At 44.8% G+C, this 21919-nt stretch overlaps 1 protein-coding gene across 1 annotated transcript in view; it reads right to left on the reverse strand.

Annotated features, from left to right (window-relative positions):
* The window catches only part of LOC134395802 (zinc finger protein 420-like), a 34276-nt gene extending 12636 nt beyond the window's left edge, over positions 1 to 21640 (reverse strand). The window contains exons 1-6 of the mRNA XM_063121961.1: positions 21543 to 21640; positions 19982 to 20605; positions 18521 to 18647; positions 16710 to 16792; positions 14593 to 14719; positions 9651 to 10666 (exon numbers count right to left, since the gene is read on the reverse strand). Of these exons, the coding sequence (XP_062978031.1) occupies positions 9651 to 10666; positions 14593 to 14719; positions 16710 to 16792; positions 18521 to 18647; positions 19982 to 20395 (1767 nt within the window). The 5' untranslated portion in view covers positions 20396 to 20605; positions 21543 to 21640. The remainder of the gene's footprint in view (positions 1 to 9650; positions 10667 to 14592; positions 14720 to 16709; positions 16793 to 18520; positions 18648 to 19981; positions 20606 to 21542) is intronic.
* Between the last annotated feature and the right edge of the window lie 279 nt (positions 21641 to 21919).

Consider the following 21919-nt stretch of genomic DNA (forward strand, 5'->3'; position numbering starts at 1 on the left):
CAAGTAAAAACCTGGCTGTTTAACAAAGCCTTGGATGGTTAAATTCACTGGCACATTGTTTTAACTGTTTTAACTGCATCTATTGCTTTTAAATTATATATTGTTTTAACTTGGATCACGGTTTAATTTGTTTTTAACTGTGTATATTTATTGTTTTATGCTGCATATTTTTATCTGTACGCCGCCCTGAGATCTTAGTGATATAGGGCGGGATATAAATATTTTAAATTAAATAAATAAATAAATGTAGCTCTGTAGAGTGTGGAAAGAGCTTCAGTTTGACATTTAAAAAAACCTCAGGGGAGGAGCCATATAAATGCTTCAAGTGTGGAATAACCTTCAGTGTGAACACAAGCCTCCGTTGAAATCCACGGGGAAAGCAGTGCTTGGAGTGTAGAATTGTCTATGCTACTGCCAGCCTGATTTCTCATGAAAGAATTCTTGTGGGATTAACCATAGACCTGCCCCTCATGTTGAAGGAGTTTCAGTCAGAAGTTCTGTCTCACTTCTCACTAAATAACTGACACAGGGGAGAACCCTTAGAAGAGTTGGGAGAATGAGATGACGCCATAATCACATTCATCTTTCACCTCAGGGAACGTACTTGGCGGAATGAATTTGACGAACTGACTTCACCTATAGAAGCCTCCCCAGTCCTTCAGATTGAAATCCCACTTATATAACCACTCCCCCCTGCAATATCAATCAAGTTGGTGGAACCAAGGCAGGGTCTCCTTGGTGGGGTCTCCGACACCGTTGAACTGCCTCCTATGATAACTTCACTTAGCTCCCTTCATTAGGTGTTTTTAAAAGGTTTTGAAAAAACTGATTGATAGCCTGGTCTTATGTGGTTCACTCAGAAGTAAGGAGTTCCACGGATTGAAGTGAGACATAGTTTTGGTTGAGGGTGTCCTGGATGGTGACGGCCTCCAATCACCTGCTGTGTCAGGTGAGCAGAATAAGGACCAGTACAGGTGAGCCCAGCCACAGGGAAACCAGGGAACAGAGATGGACGACACTCAACACCCACCCAAAGCGGTTCATTCTGGGTTATTAAACACCATAGGCCTCAGACCAAGTGAGTAAGCATGGTCAACAGTCAGTTTCAGACTACAACTCCCATAATTCCTGACAATTGGCAAAGCTGTCTGGGGTTTAGGGGACTCGTAGTTCTTTGAATCCTTTGCTGTGCTGAAGCTATTAATCTGGTGCTAAAAGGGTTTTTAAAAAGGGCTGAAAAGAGGCAAGCTCTGGTACTTCAGGAATCGTATAAAAGTTGTTTTATTGGTTTATATCAAAATGTGCAGGACACGTTTGGATATAAACTAATAAATCAACTCTTATATGATTTCTGAAGCACCAGAGCTTGCCTCTTTTCAGCGCTTTCGTAACATGGTGCAATTTCCCCCCTGCATAGTCACACCTGATAAAAGGGTTAAAACCAGGCTGCACTTCAAACTATAGATGGCTCACTTGACCTGGATGGGTTGAATGACCTCAGTGAGGGTTTTGGGAGGACTTACAAGAAGACATAAGAAGTGGATACTGATGATCTAGACCCATTCCAGTCTGCGTTCCGGTCCGCTTACGGGATTGAATCAGCCTTGGTCGCCCAGATGGATGACCTTCATCAAGAGAGGGACAGGGGGAATGCAACCCTGCTAATTCTACTCAATCTCTCCTCGGCTTTTGATACCATCGACCACGGGATCTTCCTGGATGGACTGCGTGTGATGGGCATCGGAGGCATTGTGCTACACTGATTCCAGTACTACCTGTGCGGTCGTTTTCAGAGAGTAGCATTGGGTCACCACGCCTCAGTCCCTTGGCAATTGAGCTACAGGGTGGGATTTTGAGCTAAATGCCATCAATATGCTGATGACATGCAGCTCTATCTCCCTGCGACAAGTGAATTAGGTGAGGCTGTGCAAGTCCTGGACCAGTGCCTAGACTCAGTAATGGACTGGTTGAGGGCCAATAAATTGAAATTGAATAGTGGCAAGATGGAAGCCCTGTGGTTGAGTGGTTCCTGAGTCCAGGAGAAAGGCTCATTGCCTGTTCTGGATGGGGTTGCACTCCCTCTGAAAGATCAGGTTTGTACTCATAAAATGATAGAATAGTAGAGTTGGAAGGGGCTTCTAAGGCCATGGACTCCAACCCCCTGCTCAATGTAGGAATGCACCCTAAAGCATCCCTGACAGATGGTTGTCCAGCTGCCTCTTGAAGGCCTCTAGTGTGGGAGAGGCCACAACCTCCCTAGGTAAATGATTCCATTGTCGTACTGCTCTAACAGGAAGTTTTTCCTGATGACCAGCTGGAATCTGACTTCCTGTAACTTCAGACCATTATGTCTTGTCTTGCACTCTGGGAGGATTGAGAAGAGATCCTGGCCCTCCTCTGTGTGACAACCTTTTAAGTATTTGAAGAGTGCTCTCATGTCTCCCCTCAATCTTATCTTCTCCTGGCTAAACATGCCCAGTTCTTTCAGTCTCTCTTCCTAGGGCTTTGTTTCTAGACCCCTGATCATCCTGGTTGCCCTCCTCTGAACACGCTCCAGCTTGTCTGCGTCCTTCTTGAATTGTGGAGCCCAGAACTGGACGCAGTTCTCTAGATGAGGCCTAACCGGGTCGAATAAGCCCGGCAGCTTGTTCCCAATCTGTATAGGGCTTTATAGGTCATAACCAGCACTTTGAATTGTGTTTGGAAACCGGCCGGTAGCTAGTGAAACTGTTGTTCTGGACCAGCTGAAGTTTCTGAACAGTTTCCGACGCGTGTCCACATAGAACAGGTTACAATAGTCCAAATGGGTTACAGAGAGAACTACTTTCAGAAGCAATTATTTTATTTCATTTCTATACTTCCCAATACCCAAAAATCCTCCTTTAGCACCCTCACCTTCGTACAGCAAGGGTGATGGGAACAAATCTGACTCTCCCCAAAAGGCCATGACTTGTTTTCCCCAAACACCAATAGTCTGAAATTTTCCTTGCTTTTTTTCCATTCTAAAAGGCTTAGACCCTGGCAGTAAAGGGCTTTAAGGTAAAACAGGCCCAGTTCTTTCAGTCTCTCTTCATAAGGCTTTGTTCCAGAACCCTGATCATCCTGGTTGCCCTCCTCTGAACACACTCCAGCTTGTCTGCGTCCTTCTTGAATTGTGAAGCCCAGAACTGGATGCAATACGCAAGATGAGTCCTAACTAGGGCCGAATAGGGAGGAACCAGTACCTCACGCGACTTGGAAGCTATACTTCTATTAATGCAGCCCAAAATAGCATCTACCTTTTTTGCAGCCATATCACACTGTTGGCTCATATTCAGCTTGCGATCTACAACAATTCCAAGATCCTTCGTGTTTGTAGTATTACTGAGCAAAGTATCCCCCATCTTGTTACTGTGCCTTTGGTTTCTATTTCCTAGGTGTAGAACTTGGCATTTATCCCTATTCAATTTCATTCTGTTGTTTTCAGCCCAGCACTCCAGCCTGTCAAGATCACTTTGAAGTTTGTTTCTGTCTTCCAGGGTATTAGCTATCCGACCCAATTTTGTTAGCATAACCACCTCCATTTTTAACAGGAAACTGTAAAATCTCCATTGCACACCAAGCAAAATGTCATGATGCCCTGTATGAGAATGTCTCCTTGTGTGCATCCTTGCATCCTTCTTATCTAATATAAACAAGAATCCTGGCTCCAGCTGTCTCCAAGTGCTGCTGTGTCAAAGTTAACTTCTGTAACTCACTGTCAGGCCAAAGGTATTGTTTACAGAACTGTTTAGCGTAATTAGCTATGCCCCAGTGTTATGTTCTGATTGGTTAATGCTGCTACTGGGCCCTGCCCCTTGCAAGCTCAAATACTGTACCATATTCCCTATGTCTTTTGTCTGATTGCTCCCTTTGAAGAGACCAGGCCTTGATTACTCATCATTAAAGCGCTTTTGAACCCTCTGTCGCTGGAATGGTGGAGTCGTGCTTAAGGGCTGTTTGGATTTTGTCCTTGGGTGAAAAGAACATTGATCAAACAATTTTTTGTCAATTTTATTCCTTTTGGTGCCTCCTGAAAATGTCATTATTCCAGGAAGCCTTTCCTTAATTATTTTTTGATTGGTTATTTTTATTATTATTATTTTATTTAAGGTGTTACAAAAAGAGAAATAAAAGGGTGGGGGCTATGAATGCAAACATTCCACTAAGAATTATTATCAATCCATTGATTATATAAATATGTATAGTATAAAAAGGTAAAACGAATGGTTCATTAATACAATTTCTAGGAGAAGGTACCTAAACAGCAAAAAGAGGAAAAATTATGTATAAATGTAACTAAATATCCAATTGCACTGATAAATATGCTCTATTCCCTTCATTTATTGTTACAATGTCCATATATTCAAATCTGAGGCAGACACATATTGTTGTGTTCAGAGGAGGGCAACCAGGATGATCAGGGGTCTGGAAACAAAGCCCCATGAAGAGAGACTGAAAGAACTGGGCCTGTTTAGCCTGGATAAGAGAAGATTGAGGGGAGACATGATAGCAATCTTCAAATACTTAAAAGGTTGTCACACAGAGGAGGGCCAGGATCTCTTCTCGATCCTCCCAGAGTGCAGGACACGGAATAACGGGCTCAAGTTACAGGAAGCCAGATTCCAGCTGGACATCAGGAAAAACTTCCTGACTGTTAGAGCAGTACGACAATGGAATCAGTTACCTAGGGAGGTTGTGGGCTCTCCCACCCTAGAGGCCTTCAAGAGGCAGCTGGACAAGCATCTGTCAGGGATGCTTTAGGGTGGATTCCTGCATTGAGCAGGGGGTTGGACTCGATGGCCTTGTAGGCCCCTTCCAACTCTACTATTCTATGATTCTATGACCACAATACTTGATGGAATGCCTCTCCCGACATGAGCCTACCCATACACTGCACTCAACATCTATTTTTATTTATTTATTTATTGCATTTTTATACCGCCCAATAGCCGAAGTTCCCTGGGCAGTTCACAAAAACTAAAACCATTCGAAGTATAAAACAAACAGTATAAAAACTTGATACAAAATACACATTAAAAAGTGATTAAAAACACACCACACATGTTTAAAACATTTTTAAAACATTCAACAATTTCACTGGATGGGCCTGCTGGAGTAGATCAGTCTTTATTGCTTTTATAAACCCTAAAAGACTGTCAAGTCGTCGAATTTCCTCCGGCAGGCTATTCCACAATCTAAGGTCCTCCTCCGAGTGCCTACTCCAAGGGAAGCTCGGAGGATGGCAACAAGGGAGAGGGTCTTTTCAGTGGTGGCCCCCCAATTCTGGAATGATCTCCCCCATGAGGCTCGCCTGGCACCAACATTGTTATCTTTTCGGCGCCACGTCAAGACTTTTCTCCCAGGCATTTAACAGCATATGCTAAATTTGTTTGTTTTAATGGGCCCCAGAACTGTTGTTGTTTAATATATACTGTTGTTTTATACAGTTTTTATATTTTCGATGGTTTTAAATTTTGTATACTTTTTTAATGTTCACTGTTTTTAACTTTTGTAAACCGCCCAGAGAGCTTTGGCTATGGGGCGGTATATACATTTAATAAAATTAAATAAATAATGAATAAATAAAAGGAAGGACTTCTTCACACAGCACATAGTTAAATTATCGAATAATGTAGTGATGGCCACCAATCTGGATGGCGTCTACTGGTCCTCGTGGCTAGGTACTACCTCCGGTATCAGAGGCAATATGCATGTGTGCAGCAGTCGCTGGGGAACATGGGTGGGAGGGTGTTGTTGCAACGTGTCCTGCTTTGTTGGTCCCTGGTCGACAGCTTGTTGGCCACTGTGTGAATCGAGTGCTGGTTTGATCCAGCATCAAGGCTCCTTTTAGGTTCTTTTATAGCAGTTCCTGCAGGTTGTTCATGACAACTGATAAAACTTCACTCACATCCTCATACATCAAAACTTCCAAAACGAATCCCATCCTCAACATCGTTCTTAAGAAAGCAAAGACTACTGTACGTTGTCCTTTATTTTTTACTGGTTTAAAACGCCCATTTCCCACCTTTTCCTTATATAGTTCAATGCAGTCAATGAAGAGATATAAAATACTATAAAAAGAACGGCATATATGGAAAGGACAAAAGAAAAGTATGTGAAAGAAATAAGAGAATTATCAAGCCAGCATAAAACATCTTTAAAAATGCAGCAGTGAAGAAATATTGCATATCAGTTATGGCAAAGCAAGCAACAAAATCCAGTCTTTAAAGGCCAAAGGCTGTCCTAAAAAAGAAAATGTTAATTTTCTAGCAGAAGTCCAAGCAAGAAGGGGTGGGGTGGGGGAATGAATGGGCAGGGAGTTCCAAAGTTTCTCTGGCCCAGATGTTATTATTATTATTATTTATTTATATAGCACCATCAATGTACATGGTGCTGTACAGATTACACAGTAAATAGCAAGACCCTGCCGCATAGGCTTACAATCTAATAAAGTTGTAGTAAACAATAAGGAGGGAAAGAGAATGCAAACAGGCACAGGGAAGTGTAAACAGGCACCGGGTAGGGTGAAGCTAAACAGTATAGAGTCAGAACAAACTCAGTATTTAAAAGCTATAGGGAAAAGAAAAGTTTTTAGCTGAGTTTTAAAAGCTGTGATTGAGTTTGTAGTTCTCAAGTGTTCTGGAAGAGCGTTCCAGGCGTAAGGGGCAGCAGAAGAAAAAGGACGAATGTTGGTTTAGAACTGAAAAGAGAATCTCTGTGGGTGACTTTAATACATGGTCTGTCAGATATCCTGGTCCTAAACTGTCTATCAGTCTTCTCCAACCTGGTGCCCACCAAATGTTTTGGACTACAACACCCAGCACTCCTGACCATTGGCCATGTTGGTTAGAGCTGCAGTCCAAAACATCTGGAGAGCACCAGACTGGTCTATCAGAATCAATCCTGGGCGTACATACCGGGGAGTAAGTCCCACTGAATTCAATGGGGCTTACATCTGAGTAGAGATGCATAGGATTGCATGGATATTGCAGTAAAACTCTTGCCTCTGCAAAACAAGATTTCATCCCTTCGTTTAAAGGAGCATTTTATTTATTTATTACATTTTTATACTGCCCAATAGCCGAAGCTCTCTGAATGAAAACTTCAGTGAAAAATGTAAGTGCCGAAAATGATTAGAAATATGGAACCTGCAGGAAGACAATAACTGGATGAGGAGAAATTAAATTGTCACAAAAAAGTGAGCAAGCTTTTGAGTGCTGCAGAGCTCTTCTTCAGGCAGGATGTTTGAAAAACCTGGAACTTGAGTACTTGCTCCCTTAGATTTGCAGCTTTTAAGAACCTTGAGCTGGAACAGAGGTGACGATTTGCAGATCTAATTGGAGACGTCTCTCAAAGCACAAGACAGGCAGCCATGATTCTTACGAAGCAAAAAAGAAAGTTAACCCATTTGGAGAAAACATACAAATTAGTAATTACTCAGTTCTGTCTCAGGCTTTAATCAGACCATGCAGGTCCTGATGTTTTAATTAACATCTGGCTTGATGAAGAATCCTAAAGAATTCGGAAGTTTGCTCACTATTTCTTGAGACACCACTAGTCTTAAAGAAAATAGATCCCCCCACCTCTACTTTTTGTGCAGCTAAAACGGGAAGTTTTCTACTTCACCAGCCTTCCAGATGTGCTGCATGACAACTCCCTAGCATCCAACAATTAGGGAAAGTTAACCTATTCACACTAAGGGCGCTACTATGAATTGTCCATTATAAATTAATTAAATAATAATTAAAGAAAACCCTCTCAATTTGCAACAATGCACCAACAATGGAACCAGTTACCTAGGGAGGTTGTGGGCTCTCCCACACTAGAGGCCTCAAGAGGCAGCTGGACAACCCTCTGTCAGGGATGCTTTAGGGTGGATTCCTGCATTGAGCAGGGGGTTGGACTCCATGGCCTTGTAGGCCCCTTCCAACTCTGCTATTCTAGGATTCTATGCATGGGTAAAATCCAACCTATTTCAAGAAGACCCATTGAAATAAATGGGATTTACCATATTTCTTCGATTGTAAGACGCCATCGATTGTAAGATGCACACTAATTTCAGTACCACCAACAGAAAAAAAAGCTTTGATTCTAAGAAATAATAAACGCACCCGTTTTTAGAGATATTTATATGGGGGGGAAAGTGCGTCTTAGAATCGAAGAAATACGTTAGGTTAGTCATGACTAACTGAAGTCCCCGTCATTTCAATGAGTCTACTCTAAGGTGAAATTTTACCCTGTGGTTTCTGTATTCACTTTTGCGGTTGTGGAAATATTACCTACTCAGCACAGAGCCTCAAAATCATGGAGGTAATGCTGTGAACCACTTTTTTCCCTTTAATGTTACCTATAGGATCTGGGAAAAGTGGGAGATCAAACCATGGAAGGATAATTCTCGGTTCCTGCAAATCCGCCATCCAAACTGCTACCAACAAGTCTGCAGCTCCATGTAACAGCACTTGGAAAGACAGCGGAGGAATCGAACCCAAGTTCAATCAATGTACAGAAGTGGATTGCAGATTTTAGATCATAGAATCATAGAATAGCAGAGTTGGAAGGGGCCTACAAGGCCATCGGGTCCAACACCTTGCTCAATGCAAAAATCCACCCTAAAGCATCCCTGACAGTTGGTTGTCCAGCTGGCTCTTGAAGGCCTCTAGTGTGGGAGAACCCACAACCTCCCTAGGTAACTGGTTCCATTGTCGTACTGCTCTAACAGTCAGGAAGTTTTTCCTGATGTCCAGCTGGAATCTGGCTTCCTTTAACTTGAGCCCGTTATTCCGTGTCCTGCACTCTGGGAGGATCGAGAAGAGATCCTGGCCCTACTCTGTGTGACAACCTTTTAAGTATTTGAAGAGTGCTATCATGTCTCCACTCAATCTTCTCTTCTCCAGGTTAAATATGCCAAATTTTTTCAGTCTCTCTTCATAGGGCTTTGTTTCCAGACCCCTGATCATCCTGGTTGCCCTCCTCTGAACACGCTCCAGCTTGTCTGCATCCTCCTTGAATTGTGGAGCCCAGAACTGGACACAATACTCTAGATGAGGCCTAACCAGGGCCGAATAGAGAGGAACCAGGACCTCACGTGATTTGGAAGCTATACTTCTATTAATGCAGCCCAAAATAGATTTTATAGGAAGATAAAAATGCAGGCACAGGAGTAAGGCACCACGAAAATATAAGGAGACATACGTAAGCTGGTTGATTCATAATCTTTGGGAAGCCATGGCAGGCCTCTGTCAGGAAGAAAACATACATTATAGGTAATGAAAGATTGCTGAGTCAAGAAACACGGGTCCTAAGCTTGCTTGTGGAGGGAAATGAATCATAATCATGATCCGTCAGTTTACTTTATGACAAAAAGACCTAGATAGATCCTATACATTTGCTCTGCCTGAAACCTTTCCGTGCTCCCGAATATTGATTTGAGGGAGGCGAAGTGTGGAAAGTTTAGAAAATTCCCTATGCAAATTCTCCAATGACTCCTCAGGGATGATTTAACAATAAAGTTCCTGCTTGATCTCAGAGGCAATATACTGGTTTTCCTGTGTGAATTCTCCGATAGGACGCAACAGCGATGCCCCGTCTGAAGCCATGTCAACGCTCCAAGCAATAATGGGTCTTTCTACCCCAGGGTGAATTCTTTGATGTCTGTTTAGATCCGCTTTCCTATAAAACCGCTTTCCGCACTCCAGACACTGGTACGGTCTCTCCCCTGTGTGAATTTTTTGATGCGAAGTGAGGTCTGTATGCTGCCTGAAATTCTTTCCACACTCCAGGCACTGATACGGTTTCTCTCCTGTGTGGATGCTTTGATGGGAAGTGAGGCTTTTTTTCTGGCTGAAGCTCTTTCCGCACTCCAAGCATTTATATCGCTTCTCTCCTGTGTGAATTCTTTGGTGTGTGAGGAGGTTTGATTTGTCGTAAAAGGCCTTTCCGCAATCCGAGCAGATAAAGGGCCTCTCTCCTGTGTGGATTCTTTGATGGGAAGTATAGCTTGTGATTTGGCTGAAGCTCTTTCCACATTCTGCGCATGTGTAGGGTTTCTCCCCAGTGTGGATTCTTTGGTGTCTAACAAGGTGCGGTTTGTCATAAAAGCTCTTTCCACAGTCTGAGCAGACATAGGGTTTCTCTCCTGTGTGGATTCTTTGATGGGACGTCAGCCCAAAGCTCTGATGGAACCCCTTTCCACAGACCAAACACTGATACGGTTTCTCGCCTGTGTGAATTCTTTGGTGTATGAGGTGGCTTGACTTGTCGTAAAAGCCCTTTCCACACTCTGCACATTTGTACGGTCTCTCCCCTGTGTGGATTCTTTGATGTGAAGAGAGACTGGCAAGCTGCCGGAAGTTCTTCCCACACTCCAGGCATTTATACGGCTTCTCTCCAGTGTGGATTCTCCAATGGACATTCAGGTCGGATTTCCGATTGAAGCTTTTCACGCACACTGGGCAGGTGTGCTTCCTTGCCCCTTTGTGTTTTTCTTGCGGAACGGGGATTTCATGGAAATTCTCCCCTGGGCATGATTCATTCTTCCCCTCCTCCGTTTGGATTCCTTCCTCTGTTTTGGACCCGTCTTGATTTCTGAACTTCTCTTCCTGGTTTCTTTCTGCACCTAGATTAGCATAATTCTCCCTGTGATCTGCTGGAATAGAGAGAGAAATCTAGTAAGAGCAGGAGAGGATCAAGGATTAGGACTGTGCAGGGACCCCCTGATCCGCTCTGGATCCCGATCCGGACCTTCCGGATCAGGTCCGAACTGGTCTGGATCAATCTGGACCTCTTCCGACCCTCATAGACTTACACTGGAAAAGAAAAATGCCTATAACTTTTTTGTTTTTCAAGATACACACATGTAACGGGGCACCATGAAAGCATCTCAGGGCAATATTAGCACTTCAAAGGGAACACAGTGCAAAGGCCATGTGGTCTTCAACATTTTTATTAATGATTTGGACGAGGAGGTGTAGGGAACGCTGATCAAATTTGCAGATGACACAAAATTGGGTGGGATAGCTAATACCCTGGAAGACAGAAGCAAACTTCAAAGTGATCTTGATAGGCTGAAAACAACAGAATGAAATTTAATAGGGATAAATGCCAAGTTCTACATTTAGGAAATAGAAACCAAAGGCACAGTCACAAGATGGGGGATACTTGGCTCAGCAATACTACAAACGAGAAGGATCTTGGAATTGTTGTAGATCGCAAGCTGAATAGGAGCCAACAGTGCGATATGGCTGCAAGAAAGGCAAATGCTATTTTGGGCTGCATTAATAGAAGTATAGCTTCCAAATCGCGTGAGGTCCTGGTTCCTCTCTATTCGGCCCTGGTTAGGCCTCATCTAGAGTATTGTGTCCAGTTCTGGGCTCCACAATTCAAGAAGGACGCAGACAAGCTGGAGCGTGTTCAGAGGAGGGCAGCCAGGATGAACAGGGGTCTGGAAACAAAGCCCTATGAAGAGAGACTGAAAGAACTGGGCATGTTTAGCCTGGAGAAGAGAAGATTGAGGGGAGACATGATAGCACTCTTCAAATACTTCAAAGGTTGTCACACAGAGGAGGGCCAGGATCTCTTCTCGATCCTCCCAGAGTGCAGGACACGGAATAACGGGCTCAAGTTAAAGGAAGCCAGATTCCAGCTGGACATCAGGAAAAACTTCCTGACTGTTAGAGCAGTATGACAATGGAACCAGTTACCTAGGGAGGTTGTGGGCTCTCCCACACTAGAGGCCTTCAAGAGGTAGCTGGACAACCATCTGTCAGGGATGCTTTAGGGTCCTGCATTGAGCAGGGGGTTGGACTCGATGGCCTTGTAGGCCCCTTCCAACTCTGCTATTCTATGATCCTAAGTGCTGTTGTCCTGAAATGCACTTTCACTATCTCTTTCCAATACACATTTTATTTCTGAAGTATATTGTGGCTGAGGTTTAAATTTAAAAAATTGCTAAAAATCAGGGCATGAACTGATTTTCTTCATGAAGTCGGCATGCATAAGTTCCTATGTGGAAGTTATCACGGTGCCCAGTTACATGTGTGTATCTTGAAAAATGACAGAGATGAATGCAGTTTTGTAAATGGGGGGAATGCTAAAATCTTTAAAAATTCGCTAAAAATCAGGGGATGATCCCATTTCCTTCAAAGTGGCCATGCCAAAGGTTCTCTGTGGAAGCTATCACGGTGCCCAGTTACATGTGTGTATCTTGAAAAATGACGGTGATAAATGCATTTCTGTTAATGGGGGAAACATATTTTTTAAAATCCCCCAAAATCAGGGGATGATTCGATTTACTTCAAAACTGGCATGAATAAGGATCTATTTACAAGCGATCATGGTGCCCAGTTACATGTGTTTATCTTGAAAAATAAAAACGTTATAGGCATTTTTCTTTTCCAATGAAAGTCAATGGGGGGAAAAACGGGGTATGACCCAAAATGGCATCCAGAACTCTGGATCGGCCCAATCCGCTTCGGATTTGGGGATCTGGAACAGAGCAGAGCACATCTAGCTCAGAGCTGTATAGAAGGACCAAGTGTGATTTGGCTTTCACCAGCTTTCCAAGGGCTGCTCTAAACGCTCAGCGGAACCACACCATGCAACTTTTCCTAGACAGTACGGCAGAACGTCTTTCCATCCGAGGGCCAGATTTGATTTTGGAGAAACTCCAAGGCCACATAACAGAGGTGGGAGGGGCTAAAGGGGCGGGGCCAAACGACCAGCATGTTTTACCTTAAAGCCCTTTACTGCTAGGGTCTAAGCCTTTTAGAATGGAAAAAAGCAAGGAAAATTTCAGACTATTGGTGTTTGGGGAAAACAAGTCATGGCCTTTTGGGGAGAGTCAGATTTGTTCCCATCACCCTTGCTGTACGAAGGTGAGGGTGCTAAAGGAGGATTTTGGGGTATTGGGAAGTACAGAAATGAAATAAAATAATTGCTTTTGAAAGTAGTTCTCTCTGTAACCCATTTGGACTATTATAACCTGTTCTATGTGGACACGCGTCGGAAACTGTTCAGAAACTTCAGCTGGTCCAGAACAACAGCTTCACTAGCTACCGGCCGGTTTCCAAACACAATTCAAAGTGCTGGTTATGACCTATAAAGCCCTATACAGATTGGGACCAAGCTGCCGGGCTTATTCAACCCTGGTTAGGCCTCATCTAGAGAATTGCGTCCAGTTCTGGGCTCCACAATTCAAGAAGGACGCAGACAAGCTGGAGCGTGTTCAGAGGAGGGCAACCAGGATGATCAGGGGGCTGGAAACAAAGCCCTATGAAGAGAGACTGAAAGAACTGGGCATGTTTAGCCTGGAGAAGAGAAGATCGAGGGAAGACATGGTAGCACTCTTCAAATACTTAAAAGGTTGTCACACAAAGGAGGGCCAGGATCTCTTCTCGATCCTCCCAGAGTGCAGGACACGGAATAACGGGTTCAAGTTAAAGGAAGCCAGATTCCAGCTGGACAACAGGAAAAACTTCCTGACTGTTACAGCAGTACAATGGAAGCAGTGACCTTGGGAGGTTGTGGGCTCTCCCACACTAGAAGCCTTCAAGAGGCAGCTGGACAACCATCTTTCAGGGATGCTTTAGGGTGGATTCCTGCATTGAGCAGGGGGTTGGACTCGATGGCCTTGTAGGCCCCTTCCAACTCTGCTATTCTATGATTCTATGATTCTACCCAAAGGACCGCCTTCTCCTGAATGAGCCTGCAGGTCCTCCAGATCTTCTGGAGACCGTTACCTTCAGAAATGTAGCCGGTGATGACATGCACAGGGCCTTCTCGGGGGCCGTTCCCAGGCTACGGAACTCCCTCCCAAAGGGAGACTAGGCTTGCTCCTTCTCTGTTATCCCCACGTTGGCAGGTGTTTGGCCAGTAAATGGGTCTGTTGGGTTGGGTGCCGCCTTTATTCTGTAACTGTTACATTTTTATTGTGTTTTAATGTATTGTCTTCATCCAATTTAATTGTGTCTGTAAGCTACCTTGAGTGCCATTTTTGGTTATAAAAGGCAGGGCACACATCAATCAATCAATCAACCAATCCCTAGCCGTGACGGAGAATATGGGAGGGAACATCTTTCTCCATTCCATTCAACCAGTGGAGGGCCAGGATCTCTTCTCGATCCTCCCAGAGTGCAGGACACGGAATAATGGGCTCAAGTTACTGGGAGACAGATTCAAGCTGGACATCAGGAAAAAATTCCTGACTGTTAGAGCAGTACGACAATGGAATCAGTTACCTAGGGAGGTTGTGGGCTCTCCCACACTAGAGGCCTTCAAGAAGCAGGTGGACAACCATTTGTCAGGGATGCTTTAAGGTGGATTCCTGCATTGAGCAGGGGGTTGGACTCAATAGCTTTGTAGGCCCCTTCCAACTCTGCTATTCTATGATTCTATGATTCTATCCCTGTGCATCCAAATGACACACAGGGGATCCCGGGAGCAGACAGGGATGATCCCTCCGTTTGCCTGGGATAATCCTTCAGTGTAGAAAGGGCCCCTGAGAGTTCAGGAAGCAACTTCTGGGCTATAGGGCTGTGGTCACCCATTTCCCTAGGAACATGGCAGGATCCTTACCCAGAGAGGCCACATTCCAGTAATTCTCCAGCAGAACTTCCCCATGTAACACCCTCTGGCCCGGATCCAGCAGTGCCCATTCCTCCTCCGTGAAGCACACAGCCACCTCCTCAAAGGAAACCGGACCCTGAGGGAAGAAGAAAACATTCCCATTCACAGACCAGACCAGGCATAGCGTGAACCCTGCCCTCCTTCATTCATAAATTCCAGGAGAGATCTCTGAGGTGCAAAGAATGGGCATTTCCTTGCTACCATTGGCCAGAGAAGGAGGTATTGCTCGCCACCTCTATTTGGTGCCACGTTTGGGGCAAAGGGTCCATTCCAGCTGGTTCTAGCAAGGTTCAAGGTTTTCCCCTCCAAGCTATTAGAAGGCAGATTCAAGAAAATCCCAAAGAATATTAGATGCTGCCCCTGTAATGACATTATGGAGCCATAGAATCACAGAATAGCAGAGTCGGAAGGGGCCTACAAGGCCACCGAGTCCAACCCTCTGCTCAATGCAGGAATCCACCCTAAAGCATCCCTGACAGATGCTTGTCCAGCTGCCTCTAGTGTGGGAGAGCCCACAACCTCCCTAGGTCACTGGTTCCATTGTCGTACTGCTCTAACAGTCAGGAAGTTTTTCCTGCTGTTCAGCTGAAATCTGGCTTCCTTTAACTTGAGCCCGTTATTCCGTGTTCTACACTCTGGGAGGATCGAGAAGAGATCCTGTCCCTCCTCTGTGTGACAACCTTTCAAGTCCTTGAAGAGTGCTATCATGTCTTATCATCGAATCATAGAATAGCAGAGTTAGAAGGGGCCTACAAGGCCATCGAGTCCAATCCCCTGCTCAATGCAGGAATGGATGATTGTTCATAACCCCCTCCAGATGCCTTTTTGGCTGAGGACCAGCGTAAAAACAGTTCATGCATGTATAGACAGAAAAAGTCCTACAATTCCAAGTAAACCTAAGAGATGCTGGGAGTTGCAGGACTAACTGGTTCAGACCACTGGTCCATGTAACCCAGTATTATCGACACTGACCGGCAGAAGCGGTTCCCTTCTCCTCTTTATCTGGAGATAGCAGGGTTCAAATGTAGGATCTTCTTTTTTAAAAATAAATAATCAAAATCTACTTAGGCACAAAGGGAGACTTAAGAACATAAGAGCCAAGCTGGATTAGATCAAGGGTCCATCTAGTCCAGCACTCCGTTCACACAGTGGCCAACCAGGGACCCACAAGGCAGGACATGGTGCAACAGCACCCTCCCACCCATGTTCCCCAGCCACTGATTGTATTAGAATGTAAGCCTATGCGGCAGGGTCTTGCTAATTACTGTGTTATCTGTACAGCACCATGTACATTGATGGTGCTATATAAATAAATAATAATAATAATAATAATAACTGATGCACTCAGGCTTACTGCCTCGAATACTGGAGATAGCACACAACCATCAGGGCTAGTAGCCATGGATAGACTTCTCCTCCAGGAATTGATCCAACCCCCTTTTGAAGCCACCCAAATTAGTGGCCATCACCACATCTTGTGGTAGTGAGTTCCATAATTTAACTCTGTGCTACGTGAAGAAGTCCTTCCTTTTATTTGTCCTGGATCTCCCACCAATCAGCTTCATGGGATGACCCCATCGGGTTCTAGTACTTTGAGAGAGGGAGAAAAAATGTCTCCCTGTCCACATTCTCCACACCATGCATAACTCTGTACACCTCTATCATGTCTCCCCTCAGCCTCCTTTTTTCCAACCTGAACAATCCCAGTTGACGTAACCTCCCCTCCTAGGGAAGATGCTCCAGCCCCTGAATCATTTCAGTTGCCCTTTTCTGCACTTTCTCCAACTCTATAATATCCTTTTTTTAGGTGCGGTGACTAGAACTGTACACGGTCTTCTAAGGCTGATCGCACCATCGATTTGTATAAAGCGAGTATGACCGTGGAGGTTTTATTTTCAATTCCTTTCCTGATTATCCCTAACATGGAATTTGCCCTCTTCACAGTAGCTGCAAACTGGGTTGAAGTTTTCACTGAGCTTAATTGCCTGGTGAAGAAACACTTTGCTTTCAGCCCCATACCAAAGATGGAGGTGGCCAAGAGTCCTTTAGTATTTGATGGTCGTTACCTGAGCTGACTGCCCTGCAGCTGTTTCTGTTCTCTCCTGGAGGGGTGAAGATCCAGAGAAGACGAGAGACGGAATCCCGTTGCCTGTAAGGAAGACGAAGGTGGTGGAGACATTTTGGAAGCAACGTTAATAAATTCTGGGAGAGCCTGGACACAACACCCTCTCCTGCCTACACCCTGGGCTAACAATCTAGTATCTTTAGTGGTTCTGTAACAATCCCTCTTTTTTTATCCCTACTTTGTACTGTTTTATATAATGGTGTATCTTCTTGTTTTATATTGGTCTGTTGACTGTAAATAAAGAAATACAACAACAACAATAATAATAATAGTCTGTATTGTATGAATACATTACCAATTCCAATTTCAATCCAGATTCAGCAGTTAGAGTGGTCTGGAGTGGAATTAACAGGGGCCTGGGTCTACCAGCAGTTCCATTAACACAATTTACAAATGGTGACCATATTGTGTCAAAAGGATCATATCTCAGTTGATCCCACAAGACCCTACGATGATATGTTAGCTTTTCAGAAAGAGCTACATCCCACACTTTTCCGGAAGATTTAACAACGTGATCTAATTCACACTCCATAATTGGGGGGGGGCACAAACCTTTTCAGTGGTGGCCCCCCCAATTCTGGAATGATCACCCCGATGAGGCTCACCTGGCACCAACACTGTTATCTTTCAGCCACCAGGTCAAGACTTTTCTCTTCCCAGACATTTAACAATGCTAAGTTTGCTTGTTCTTAACGGACCCCAGAACTATTGTTTTTAAATGGATACCGTTGTTTTTATACTGTTGTTTTTGTTTCTGAGGGGTTTAAATTTTGTATACTTTTTAAACGTTCACTGTTTTTAACTTTTGTAAACCGCCCAGAGAGCTTCGGCTATGGGGCGGTATAAAAACTTAATAAAATAAATAAATAAATAAATAATTCAGCATGTTATTTTGCTACTTGTATTTAGTAAAAAACCAACACCCCCCCAAAAAAAGAGATTAATATTCCATGTTAATTTTTTAATCTTATTCTTTGCTCTAGTACACAAGTAATTGAACTACGTAATTGACCTAGTGCACAAGTAATTGACATTTTTGTCTAAAGATGCACACGATGGCACCCTTAATCACCAGACATAATTTAAATTGCATATTATGGATTTATTAATGATTATTTATTATTAACATTCATAAACCAATTTATTAACTAAAAAGCCATCAAGGCGATGTACAGCAACTTAAAACAATAAATCCTCAAAACAATACAAAGAAGAATAGTAAAAACATCAAAGCCACACAGTTTAAAAGGCAAAATTACAGGCATGCTTTTCACAACAGTTTGTAAAAGCTAATAGAACAAGGACCAATCCATGGTAGTTTTTGAAACTACATGTTTGGAAAAGTTTATTGGAATACTCATAAAAAATTAAAGCCAGTAGCATGTACTTCCGTTACGATGTTTAAATTTAAGAGGGGGGGGGGGTGAAATCCAAAGGTGCTGAAAACTGTTTGCTCATTAAAGGAACAATTCTATGTATGTTTAGAGCGAAAAAAGTTGGAACTTTTTTCAGTAAAAACATGCATAGGATTAATACATTTTAGCAACCCAAATAACTGTGCAAATTATGCTTTGGAATTGCCAGACTTTGTATTTGCACTTGACATCTGTTTGTTGTTACTGACCGACTTACGAAACTGGGGGAAAAAATCCCAATGGGAAAATAAAGCCCTGGGAGATTTTCGCCCCACATCACTGCCTGAAGGTTCTCCTGGGAACGTCACGCTACTTCAGAGAAAGATTCCTGCCTTACCAAGTGGTGCGTCCAATGCTTGATCCTCAGGTACAGTCCCCCAGAAGAACGGCTTCTGAATGTTCTTGGACGGATCTCTTCCTGACTCAGGGGAACGCGCAGGTATGTCCAGCAATGACTCCTGCACCTGAAACAACAGCCAGGGTCCCACACAGGTAAGAGGGAGAAGAGAATAATAGAATAGTAGAGTTGGAAGGGGCCTATAAGGCCAGCAAGTCCAACCTCCTCCTCAATACAGGAATCTACCTAAAAGCATCCCTGAAATCGGATGTCTGTCCAGTTGCCTCTTGAAGGCCTCTAGTGTGGGAGAGCCCACAACCTCCCTAGGTAACTTCCACTGTCGTACTGCTCTATTATTATTATTCTTATTATTATTATTTATTTATATAGCACCATCAATGTACATGGTGCTGCTCTAACAGTGAGGAAGTTTTTCCTGATGTCCAGCCGGAATCTGGCTTCCTGTAACGTGAGCCCATTAGTCCGTGTCCTGTACTCTGGGATGATTGAGAAGAGATAGAATGACAGAATCAAATAATAGTAGAGTTGGAAGGGGCTTACAAGGCCATCGAGTCCAACCCCCTGCTCAATGCAGGAATCCACCTTAAAGCATCCCTGACTGATGGTTGTCCAGCTGCCTCTTGAATGAACCTAAGAACATAAGAAGTGCCCTGATGCTGGATCAGACCCAGGGTCCATCTAGTCCAGCACTCTGTTCACACAGTGGCCAACCAGCCATTGGCCAGGGATGAATAAGCAGGACATGGTGCAACAGCACCCTCCCACCCATGTTCCCCAGCAACTGGTGCACACAGGCTTATTGCCTTGAATACTGGAGATGGCACACAACCATCAGTAGCCATGGCTGGCCTTTGCCTCCAGGAATTTATCCAACCCCCTTTTGAAGCCGTCCAGATTGGTGGCCATCACTACATCTTGTGGTAGTGAGTTCCATCATTTAACTACGTGCTGTGTGAAGAAGTCCTTCCTTTTATCTCCCACCAGTTTCATGGGATGGCCCCCTCCTCTGTGTTGACAACCTTTCAAGTATTTGAAGAGTGCCATCATGTCTCCCCTCAACCTTCTCTTCTCCAGACTAAACACGTCCAGTTCTTTCAGTCTCTCTCCTCATAGGGCTTTGTTCCCCCCTTGATAAAGGGGGGCAGTTTGGACAATGGGATTGATTTTCACCCTCCTCCCCAACTTTGCAGGCCCTTGTGACCATCGCCGGGACTGGATCATATCTTGGCTTCCCACACCTTCTGGGTAATTGTTTGGAAGGGGTAAAAAATGCCCCAGAGTGTCAAATTCAAGAACTGACCAAGGGACCTATTGGCCGAAAGAGGCAGTGAAATTTCTCCCCTGGAAGGGCCCCAGAATGGACTCCTCATGGGGCAGTTAGAAATATGACCTCTTCCACATCTTCGCTGCCCCATGGATTTGACTGGATGGAACACTCACCTGCAAGTCTTCCTGCTTCTTCTTTTCTGCCTGGCTCAGGAGGAAGCCTTCTGCCAGGGCCACTGCCTGGGAACTGGTCTCCGGCCCACACTCTCGGACCCAGCTCTTCATCTCCGGGGGCAGGACAGCCAGGAACTGCTCCAGGATCACCAAGTCCAAGATCTGGGTTTTCGTATTCCTTTCCGGCTTCAGCCACTGATGGCAAAGACGGTGGAGTTGGCTGCAAACCTCTCGGGGGCCCTCGTCCTCCTGGTAGCAGAACCCCCTGAACCGCTGGCGCTGTACGTCCAATCTGACCGTTCCTTGTTCCAGGGTCTTCTGCTCAATCTTTTCCCAGAATTCCCCACTGCTTCCAGCCTGGATGGGGTTAGGGCTGTTTGCTGCTCCCTTCCTCGCTGGGCTTTGCACATCCATTTTCCTCTCAGCACTCAAACGCTCCTAAAAGGACCGAAGGATCTCCTTGAATCTCTGAAACCGCTTTGATACATAGGGCAAGGTTTGTGGGAAGGGGTCCTTTGCTTCGCCTCACAGCTCAGCCAACGATTCTTTCTTATTACAGCTTCCAGGCAACCAGACGCTCTTAAAGGGAAAAGTGGATTTTCACCAGTGGTCACGCTGATCTCCCTGAGGGAACGAAAACAAACCCTCTGGATCAAAGAACACCAAAGACCCAAACACCAATGCCATGCAGGGGATTGGACTCGATGGCCTTGTGGGCCCCTTCCAACTCTGCTATTCTATGATTCTATGTCCTCACTTAAGAAGGAACTTTCTCCCATTCTTACTTTGGGGTGGGGGTGGGGGGAGGCGGGGAACATCTAGAAGAAGATTTTTGTGCAACTCCAGAGTTCACATTCTGCACTACAAACAGGCCAAAGGAAGCCAAGATCTTACTGAGGAAGCCAAAGGAAGCCAAGATCTGATTCATACAACTGACCCATGAAAACAACCACAAAGTTTCATACTTTCATTTCATTTACCAACATCAAAAACGACAACTTTAAAAAAATACATTATCGTACATAACATAAAGTTATTTACATACAGACACATGCAATTTGAAGCAGGCGATATAGAGTCCCAGAATGCTTCTCCTAGAAGAAATCTGTTCGCCTTTAAAGATCATAGAATCATAGAACAGCAGAGTTGGAAGGGGCCTACAAGGCCATCGAGTCCAACCTCCTGCTCAATCCACCCTAAAGCATCCCTGACAGATGGTTGTCCAGCTGCCTCTTGAATGTCTCTAGTGTGGGAGAGCCCACAACCTCCCTAGGTCACTGATTCCATTGTCGTACTGCTCTAACAGTCAGAAAGTTTTTCCTGATGTCCAGCTGGAATCTGGCTTCCTTTAACTTGAGCCCCTGATTCCGTGTCCTGCACTCTGGGAGGATCGAGAAGAGATCCTGGCGTTGTCTGGGGCAAAGCAAAGCATTGAGCCTTCACACACACACCCCACACACCCATACACACACACATTCTTACCCCCCCCCCCCAAATAAAACGGAACCCTCTTGCACCACCTTCCAGTGGGGCACCATCGCACCGCCCCATTGCAACTCACCAGGTCCAATCACAGAATGGTAGAGTTGGAAGGGGCCTGTGAGGCCATCAAGTCCAACCCCTCTGCTCAATGCAGGGAATCCACCTTAAAGAAGGAAAGGGGGCGCAGGAAAGCGAATTCTATCTCTCTCCCCCCCCCCCCTTTCCTCTCTCTTTGGGAACGGAGGCTGAGGCTCGGAGCTCCCCCGAAATCTGGGACTTCTCTTGCTTGCAGCTGGAAGCAGAAGAGGAAAAAGGATCCCAGGCAGAAAGCCGGGGGGGGGGGTGCGGAGGAAGACAAAAGACACAAAGTAGCTCCGCCGCCTGCAAAGAGAAGCGCCGCTCCTGCTCCCTCTCGCCCGCCCACGTCACGCGCCCAACTTCCTGCCTCCGCGGTGA

The sequence above is a fragment of the Elgaria multicarinata genome, chromosome 3 (genome assembly GCF_023053635.1).
Source record: "Elgaria multicarinata webbii isolate HBS135686 ecotype San Diego chromosome 3, rElgMul1.1.pri, whole genome shotgun sequence".
Lineage (NCBI taxonomy): Eukaryota > Metazoa > Chordata > Lepidosauria > Squamata > Anguidae > Elgaria > Elgaria multicarinata.